General features: G+C 46.9%; 2 protein-coding genes across 2 annotated transcripts; one reads left to right on the top strand and one right to left on the bottom strand.

The window, feature by feature from the left end:
• The first annotated feature begins 118 nt into the window (after positions 1-118).
• Positions 119-3,556, top strand: LOC125425007 (forkhead box protein N4-like). Its single transcript, XM_048482453.1, has 2 exons — positions 119-545; positions 1,748-3,556. The coding sequence occupies exons 1-2, from the start codon at positions 119-121 to the stop codon at positions 2,008-2,010; spliced, it is 690 nt and encodes a 229-aa protein (XP_048338410.1). The 3' UTR covers positions 2,011-3,556.
• Positions 3,557-3,695: 139 nt separating this feature from the next.
• LOC125425008 (acetyl-CoA carboxylase 2-like) lies at positions 3,696-8,643 on the bottom strand (the record flags this gene model as incomplete). The annotated part of the gene is made up of 3 exons (XM_048482454.1): positions 3,696-6,231; positions 7,409-7,545; positions 8,473-8,643. Coding segments are annotated over 3 exons (435 nt in total), but the record flags the coding sequence as incomplete, so codon positions are not given.
• Between the last annotated feature and the right edge of the window lie 1,370 nt (positions 8,644-10,013).

Genomic DNA, 10,013 nt, shown 5'->3' with positions numbered 1-10,013 from the left:
GTCCATAACATCTGGAGGGCCGCAAGTTTGACACCTGTGGTGTAGATCGTAACTAGTTTCAGCGTTTAAAAACTATGTTCTTGCCCTTGGCCCTGTGGCTGCTGTGTGTTCTTGAGCTATGCCCCCAGCCCTGTGTTTGAGATGCTCAACTCAGCACTTTCCTTTTGCAGAAGAGTTGGACAAACTCATCACGGACCGGCCAGAGAGCTGCAGGAGGCCGAACAAGGCAGCGGAGGCGGATGTCTCCATGCTGGGCCATGCGGCAGTCGCCCAAGGCCGGATCGGGCACCTGCAACCCCAGCCTGTCATGACGCTGTCCCTGCAAGCCGCCCCCCTGCACCACCAACTCCAGACGCAGGCGTGTATGACTCCAGATTCGCCGGCCCCTGCACAGACCCCGCCTCTCCACGCCCTGCGCAACATTAACCAGAGCCCCCTCCCTCAGAACCTGATGAGCCGCGCACCAGACTTCCTCAGTGTGGCGAATGACATGAGCACCGAGGTCGATGCTCTGGATCCGAGCATCATGGACTTTGCCCTCCAAGGTAAGAGCTGGAAGCTGCCACAGTGCACGAATTGGAACTCAAGCAGTGCACCAAGCGGGGAATCTAGACCACATCTGCACAGGGTGTTTGTTTATTTGTACAGTTTCTCTAGGGATTTCTCAGGGCTCCGCTGTTTCCTGTTTGTGAGATGCCCCACTTAAGCATAAGCATTTATTGTCATTGTGCACGCACAACGAAATTTACAGCAGCATTCCTCGATGCACACAATTTCAGACTCATACCCCATCCTCACTTTCCCCTTCCGCCATCCATCCCTACACAGCCCCAAACACATCAACACGAAGCCACGGAGTTTAGCATAGCCACAGCTCTAGAGTAGAAGCTGTCTCTGAGCCTCTTTGTCCTAGTTTTGATAGACCTGTATCGTCTGCCAGATGGTAACAGTTCAAAAAGAGAGTGTGCTGGATGAGATGGGTCCCTCAGAATATTTTGGGCTTTTTTTAGGCTTCGGGAATTATAGAGTTCTTCCAAGGAGGAGAGAGGGCAGCCAATAATCCTTTGTGCAGTAGTGATCACCCTTTGGAGCGCCTTCCTATCTGCCACTGTGCAACTGGAGAACCATACACAGATGCAGTAGGTTAAGACACTCTCTATAGCACAGCGGTAAAAGGACACCAGGAGTTTTCCATCCAGTTGTTGTTTCCTTAAAAGTCTCAGATAGTACAGTCTTTGTACTTTGTACTTGGGATCTCTTTGGGGCCTCTGTCTAGCTGGCTTCAGCACTGGACTCAATGGGCTGCTGGTCAGTTAGGGCGGCCATTTTTGGAGCAATGCCAGCTAGTTTTCCACTGGTAAAATGAACACGGCAAATATCGTGGGTATACAACTCAGATTTGAATTCACCAGAAATAAATCTGGTCACAGCTGGATTCAAGTCCAGCAGCACCTTCGAGTTCAACAAGATTTTTGGGGTATGAGCTTCTGAGGGTGAGAGCTCCCTTCCTGACATTCTTGAGAAAAGCTTTGTGTGCGGAAAAGGGAAAATCTGGGTTTCCAGCTTCACATGTAAGCATGCCTTGAAAACGGCCCAGGACAGGTAGAAAGGAAGGGTGAAATCCTTCGCCCTACTGGATAAGGATTCGGGCTGCAGAGACTAACTCACCTGCCCTTTTAGTTTCACACGATGTTGCTAGGAAATGACAGAGTTGGGATGCGCTCATCCTGGGTTATTTATTTTGCAGGTAACATTTGGGACGAGATGAAAGACGAGAGCTTCGGCCTGGAGACCTTGGGTGCCTTCAGCAGCTCCCCTCTCGCCCTTGTGGACTGCGATCTTATCCCGTCTGGCCTCACTCCTGTTTCTGGCAGCGGCGGCGGCAGCAGCGACCACCCTTTTGCAGACTTGCAAGTGACAGGTCTCTACACAACCTATACGACCCTGGATACCGTCTCATCAGCCCAGTACATCAGCACCCAAGGGAGTAAGCCCGTTGCTCTGCTCTGAAGAGGCACCCAGCCAGACTCAGAGAAGCCCGTGCTGCCATCTCGTGGTGTCCAACAAGTTCTTCCTACATGCCAATTATTGGAAGTGAGGCATTCCTCACCTGGCCTTGACGGAGGCAAACAAGAACTTACTAACGTTCCCAGGATCCTGGCAGCTAAGAAACTGGAAGAAACTTTGGCCAGAAAATTCCCAAGATGTACTTAAATCTGATGTAGGAGGACAGCCTTGTCATATAGACCAAGAATGTCCAACTCTGGCCCTCCATATGTTCACGAACTACAATTCCTATCAGCCCCTGCCAGTGGGGGCTGATGGGAATTGTAGTCCATGAACATCTGGAGGGCTTGAGTTGGACATCCCTGGTGTAGACCATGTTTTAGGACAAGATTTGTAGAAGACAATTCTAAATAACTTGTCATTCTGTCAGACGATACTTGCTTTATGTCTCCCCCACTCCCTTCCCTCATGCAAAGTGGCCGATCAAATATTTATGCGTTTCCTTCTGTCTGAGAAGATGCTCAGAGCACACCACAAGGATTCCTGCTGTACACCCAGAACCCTTCTCAATCAGCAGAAGAAAACCGGGCAATCTTGGGCCACACTCAAAGGAGCTCCTGCAACTTGCGCTGGATCAGGGCAACTGGCTGGATTTTAACAAACTGTGGTTTGTTGAGTTTTTAACACAAACTATACTCTTAACACCACAGCCTTTAATTTATTGTTTTACACTGGAAAGGAAGGGCAGAATGTCCCCAAAATCAAAGAACTGGAAGCCTGCAGACCGTGAACTGGCCAACAAATTTGAATCAACTTGTGAAACTCAGCCTCTACATCCCAAAATGCCCCTGCTGCTAGTTCGGCCGTCCAAGCCCCTTCAGGGCTCCCAGGTCACCAGGTTCCCTTCGTGGTTTTAGGACAAAAGTGCAGCTTTGAACCAATCTTCCCCACCCCCCACAATCCCACCACACAACATCTCCTCAGGTTCCACTTCTCAAGCCGCTGCTGACTTCACCCTTCCGTCGCTTGTAGACCCTGCGGTTATCAATCACCTATCTCCTCTGCTCAGCCTCTTCCTTTAGGAGGCTTTGGCCTCTTGCGGGATTTCTAGGACATCTGACTGACCACCATTGTGGACAGAACCTCGGACCATTGCTCTGATCCTCTTCAGTCCTCAGCCAGGCTTCCACCCCGACCAAATCAACATTGTCTTTTCCCTCACAGAAACTGGACTGCAAAACCAAACACTCCATGCCTTCCACCCCAGCTCAGCCAATCAACGCCAGAAGCTTCCTGCTTACCTGTGCCAATGAGGGAGGAAGAGGTTGGGTGCTGTGAAAAGCACAAAGAACTTTGCTGCTGAGTAGTATTAGGGTTAACTGACTTATCTTATTAGGCTTTTCTAAAAAAGGAAAGAAAGAAGGTTTAGGCTGGCCACTCTCGGCTCAAAGTGTAGCGTTTCCTCATTCTTATACTAGGCAGTATTACTGTTTGTAAATTTTATTTATATTTATTTTTGTGAAGACAAAAAGTAATTGTGTACTCAGCACTGACTGTTCCTTAAATCTTGCAGTAACTTTTTTTTTTGCATTAATTTAACTATTTAGAACCATGGAAAAATATTGTAAATCATTTTTACACTTGGGATTGTGTTCGTTTAGGTGAACTTTAAAAGAAGCACTTTTGGATACTTAGAAACATTTTATGTGTGAGACCAAATATTGTTTTACACGTTGAACTGATAGGTTGTTTTTTTTTACAATGGACACAAAAATACTTTTTAAAAAAGTTTAAAACAATAACAACATTAACCGCCACAATAGGATAGTCTACCAACTGATGATATAAACGTACAAAGTAGCCGAGGCTGCCGGCATTAGATGCATCTGGGTTTTATATTATTTTTTTACAACATTTTACTAAGCGCTCTGACTGGACAGAATTTTTATACTTGCTATGTTTTCACATAATATTGCCTGCTTGCATTTGAAAGAGGTATTTGTTTTGCATCATAATGAATATAGAGATAGAAAAAAAATTTCCCCTCCAGGGTGCATTTATATAATCAAGAGTCAGGGTCAGTTGGGATAAGTACGATGCATCAAGTTAGAAGTCCCTGCCTATGTCAAAAATCCTAAATCCTTTCCTTCGCTAAGGAAGAAATACATATGCTAAGGCTGTTTCCATGATGAATTGCCTCTGGACCCAGAAGTAGCAAAACAGCCCTGGCTTCTGAAGGCAAATGGATTTTTAAAAAGATTTCACACACCTTTAAAAATAAAATGCAACAACAACAAACCAGAGCAAAAAAATGTTTGGGAGAGCCTGGATTAAGGTGTCATTAACTGAGGGAGGAGAGTGTGTTATCCTTAAAGTGTGTGAACCCTGAAGGAATAGCAAAAGTCTGGCTGTCAGAAATCCGTATCTCTTCGAAAGCCAGCTCTGAAAGATGCACACTGAGATAAGCCTTCAGACATTGGCCAAGAACAGGCTCGGTGGTCAGTATCAGAAGTGTTCTGTCTAATGAATTCAAGCTTAGAAGACATTATGTCAGTTCTGATGGTAGTAATGTAATTCGCCATGCAATAAATTTGTGACTGTTGGCAATTTTATGACAATAAAAGAAATGAATGACAATGGATTGATGCTAGTCAACTGTAGAGCATGCAAAGAAAACTAAGATCAAACAGCAGCTCACATTTTGGCAAAAAAACAACCCCCTCTCCCCAATCCAAAAACTAGTGACTGAAAACTCCACAGGAGGAAAAACAGAATTTGCTTCACAGCAATGAACAGAGCAAGTACTGGAAGATTCACTTTGAGAGTCTTCAGTACAAGAACAGGCAACTGGAATATGAATTTCGCCAGGAGAACCACAGAATCGTTTCTGGAAAATGTGGCCATTTTATTTAGCATTGTTCAATAAGGTCTGTGAACACTGGCTTGTTGGCAGAACCTTGCTCTCCCCCCTTCTCTGGCAATGTGCCCTTTGGCAACTACCTTTCCTGTAAGAAAGATCCTCAAAAAGGAAGCGCCAACCGGCCCCTTTTCTTTTTGAAGAAAAGCTGCTGCCTCACCTCAGTCATCGAAAACATACTAAACTCACCTAACGTGTCCCTTAATTCCATTACAATATAGCTGTCCTCATATAAATAAATCTATATCTTTGGTTTTAGAGTAACTACCAGGATATGCAACATTATACAACCGATACGCTAAGTGACAAGATTTAATTGTTACCTGCTTCATCCTACTAATTCATGGTGCTTTATAAGATTGTGGGATAGTGATGTAGTCCACTCAACATGAGAATCATTCCCTCAAACTAATACTCTTTTTTAAAAAAACAAAACCCTCCCAACTTGCAATAATTCCAGCAGCCTGACACAAAAATGCCACAGCCCCCTGGTGTCTACTTCCACAAATAAGGCACAAGTAAGAGCGTCATTAAATACAGAGCCAGTGATTCCGACAGGAGGCGGAAACGTGACTCTGAAGAAAGGGTGCATGAGGTGGATTGTGCATACTCCAGCATGTGTGGTTAATATATGGTGGGAAGTGCGGACAGAACATTTCTTTTAGAAACAGGTCTTGAAATACTTGCTCAGTACTGTCAACTGTTGCTACAGCCAAGTTGAATCTTACTATACTGCAGACACAGTCTATACAGATGCATTCTCCAGATTTTGATTTACTGCTATTAACTAGTTGTTCGTGCTCCAGTATAAATTTTGCCAAGGCACAGGATCCATTTTAGTGGTTTAGTGACCCCCCTCCCCCCTCTCTATTGAGGCCATTAGAAAAGAAATAGAAGCTCCCTTCTTATTTTGGCGTGCCAGAATCACAGCTGAAAAACCAAGATGGTTGTAAAAAAGATACTGAATCGGGCTGTAAGAAAGTATCTGCCCATTTCTCTTGAACATGTACTTGCATGGCAAATACTGATCGCTTGGAGGTATATCTTTGTACAAGTGAATTCTGGCTGGACCACAGAACTGTCCACAGGCAGGAAGGGGCTCTCTGGCCCCGGCAGTTTGAGTTTGTGCCGGCTTCTGGTTCATGGATCTATGGTGCTCCAGGCTGAGGGACAGCAAACGTCAAGAAGAGGCAGGATTGTCCAGCGTCGTCAGCAGGTGAGCGATCTCAGCTCTCTGGGCACGGGTGACGTGCTGGGTCATGTGGATAATGCAGTCCATGGCAATTTCTGGATTCTCTTGAACTAAACTGCAGGAGGTACCAGGGGAGAAAGAACAAGGAGCCAGTCTTGTTACTGGGGGTTGTTTAAGGACTTCTTTCATCTAAGGCACCTCTGGGATTCTGACATAGCATAGTGGGCACCAGCCACAAAATGGCTGCCCTAGGAGGCGGAGCAAGTAACAAAATGGCTGCTCCAGTCGCACAATGAAGATCCATGTAGTGTGGTGGCAGCTGCTACCAAAGTGACATTTTCAAAAACCTGCACAGCCAATCAAATTTCCAATGGCCAATCGGAAGTGTTGATGGGCAAAAGCCCCACCTGGTCCTGCCAGGAAAGGTGTCGCAGGGCATCATGGTGCGCATCGTCACCACCTGTGGATCCGATCGAGGATGCTGTATGAGATTAACCAGGTAAGGGCCATTCTGGTGTTCAGCATCTCTTCTTCAGTTAAGTAGACATAACCAAAGCAATTAAACACATCGTAACTGCTACCATGGGTCAGACAGAAGTTTGGGTACCAACAGACAGATGCCTTAAGAAATTGCCAAAGCGTCCTCCATTTTGCCCTGAGCACCTGGTAACCAGAGACTTAGCAGCCCTGCACAGGTAGGCCAGGAGAGCCCAACAGCCCTCCTGTTCCTCTTTAGAGCATGCAAGCAGGTGCCACAAGGTTCAACAGTGAAATCATCACACAAAGCAGTATTTTCTTTGTGGCTCATCAAGCTATCCTAGACGGTGAAGGTTTGAACAGCAACATACGTTTTTCTCAAGCCATCGTCTCCACACAGCCCACAAGGGTACAATCCTCCTGCCACAATCTTTCTTTTAAAGAGCCCCCCCTCTGCCCAATAAGCCACACCCTGCTCCATTTTCCTGGCCCCCTTCAGTTAGCCCTTTGATCAGGTAGAAAGCATGAATTCCCAACGTTACAGGGAAGTTATTCTTTAAACACTTTTCTACCCAGAGCCACCTCTTTGAAATCAAATCAGTACATACACAGATGGGGAATACCGCCCAATTGATCCAAATCACAAAAAAAGGATATCTGATTGATCCGGCAATTCTAAGTAGCAACAGCAACTCTCGCGCAGACCCTCCAGATTCCAGGCCTTTCCTCCACACCAGTTGTGGCATCCTTAAGAGAGTATCTGAGCCACTCACAACACAATCCCACCCCAGAAGCACAGGGCCCTCCTGACTCACTTCCGAATGTGCTTGAGGGTATAATCGCGCTTCAGGTACTTGATGTTCTCCCGGATGGCAGACTTGGCCCCGTCTTCCTCTTGCAAGTGTTTCTCCAGCCACTCCACCACCACTTGGTTGTTATCCCAGAGGTAGCCCTAAAGGAAAGGCAGACAGTCAAGAAAGCCAAAAGAGAAGAAGAAGAAGAGAAGAGTTTGGATTTATATCCCCCCTTTCTCTCCTGCAGGAGACTCAAAGGGGCTGACAATCTCCCTGCCCTTCCCCCCCCCCCCACAACAAACACCCTGTGAGGTAGGTGGGGCTGAGAGAGTTCCGAGAAGCTGTGACTAGCCCAAGGTCACCCAGCTGGCGTGTGTGGGAGTGCACAGGCTAATCTGAATTCCCCAGATAAGCCTCCACAGCTCAGGCGGCAGAGCGGGGAATCAAATCCGGTTCCTCCAGATTAGATACACGAGCTCTTAACCTCCTGCGCCACTGCTGCTCCTAGGATTGGCTCAGCACAGGGGATGCATGCGCATGGGCTTCCGACCTAAGCCAGGCCCCATCATAGCTCAGGGTTCCACCTCTCTGCTTCTAGTACACAATTCCTATTAAAAATGCTTGTCCAAATGTAGGCACTTGATTGTATTACCACTATGGATATTACCTATGCTGCCCGACCTGATCTCCGTGATACGCCCTTGGAATATCCTCAGCTGGAGGTCTGGACGGACGGGAGCAGTTTTATGCTAGAGGGTAAGCGGCTTTCAGGATCTGCGGCGGTTACTCAAGACGAGACTCTGGAAGCGCTCCCCCTCCCTGCTCACGTGTCTGCCCAGGCGGCAGAATTGGTGGCTCTGCTCAGGGCCCTGCATATTGCCTATGACCTTTGTGTAAACATTCACACCAATTCTCGCTATGCTTTTGGTGTGGTCCATGCCCCGCGGTAACACAACCTCCTGCCAGGGCTGGAACCAGCAGCATTCTCTCCTGCTCCACAAAGCGCTGTGCAAATTGCTAACTGAATCCTCCTCTGACAGACAAGAAGCTGTCAGCAGAGAAGGGCATGCTGAGGAAAGCCCAACCTTCACGGCGCCTTCCGTCTCCAGAAACCAGCGGCGAAGCATGGACTGGATGTGGCTGTTGCTCAGTTTGCTGTGGGCGCGCAAGATCTCCCGCTTCACCACTTCCTCCAGAAGAAGGCGCCGCAGCCGCCAGTACAAGAACGTGCGGGCATTTTTCCACTGAAGAATATCCTGAGGGAGCAGGAAAGGCGTTTCAGTTTCATTTTAACAGTTGTTTAGCTTACACCTGTTTTCTTCTTGCACTGAAACCATCTGGGTTCAGAGAGAGGCTTGGGGTGGAAGGATGGAGACTGTGGACTATATCCCTATGCACGTGCAATTGTTGCTTTCATTTAATGTGTTAATACTTGTGTTGTGCTTCACTTCTGGTTGGTTTTCCAGATTTCTACAAATGCGAAGTGCATTGTCTTCTGAGTGGCCCGTTCTGTTGGTCGTACTGAATTATTCTGTGTCATCGGCCTTGAGTCCCAGTACAGGCAGACAAAAAATAACATAAAAATAAACATGGCTTGGGTGTACCCATCACCTCGCCCCATAATGACAACAAGTAACAGTTATTAGATTGCAAAAGAGATCTTGAATCAGGCTTTTGCCTTCTGAAAAAACCTCTGCAATTGCCACCTTCTTCCAAAATGGCCACAGTAAGACGAAAGCTGTCACAGAGCAAAAAGTCCATTTCAGTTTTTATCAGAGGGAGGAGAGGAAGAAACGTGGCCCACTTCCATCACAGCTGCACACAGAACTCCCTAAGAGAGTGATGGCGACCCTTTTCAAGACCGAGTGCCCAAATTGCAACCCCAAACCCACTTATTTATTGCAAAGTGCCAACACGGCAATTTAATCTGAATACTGAGGTTTTAGTTTAGAAACATGTTATTTGGGAGTAAGCTTGGTGAAGCAACCATGCAACGCTTCAAATGGGTGAATCACGACCCTAGGAGGGTTTACTCAGAAGCAAGCACCATTGCCAGCAACCAAGCTTACTCCCAGGTAAACGATTGCACCCAGGCCAGCCTAGATATGTGTGTGTGTACGTGCGTGTGTGTCCACATGACAGACTCTGTGCACGCGTGCCCACAGAAAGGGCTCTGAGTGCCACCTCTGGCACCCGTGCCATAGGTTTGCCACCGCTGCCCTAAGAAAACCTCTCCCAGGTACCTTTAATTAATCTCCTTTAAACTGGTTTGAAATCAAAGTAACTATTTGGGGAACTTTTTGTTAAAACTTAAAAGCAGAGTAAAAATACGACAAGTTAATATTACCTGCTTACGCTTTTGTCTTTCACACCTTGAGATAAGGTTGGCCCAAGAAGAAGCACCACACAGCCCAAGAACACTTACTGAACTTCCCGGAGGAACAGGCATTCGAACTCGGGTCTACTTAGCCTAAGTGCAACACTCTCCAAGCACCACAATGATTTTCAAGAGCCCTAACTCAGTATGGAAGTTAAAATGGCCCTTCAACACTCCAGGTGTGGCGGAGTAGCCGCTAAATCAGGGGTCTGCAACCTGCGGCTCTCCAGATGTTCATGGACTACAATT

This window comes from Sphaerodactylus townsendi, unplaced genomic scaffold (genome assembly GCF_021028975.2).
Source record: "Sphaerodactylus townsendi isolate TG3544 unplaced genomic scaffold, MPM_Stown_v2.3 scaffold_1726, whole genome shotgun sequence".
Lineage (NCBI taxonomy): Eukaryota > Metazoa > Chordata > Lepidosauria > Squamata > Sphaerodactylidae > Sphaerodactylus > Sphaerodactylus townsendi.
This window is presented reverse-complemented; position numbering and strand designations above follow the sequence as displayed.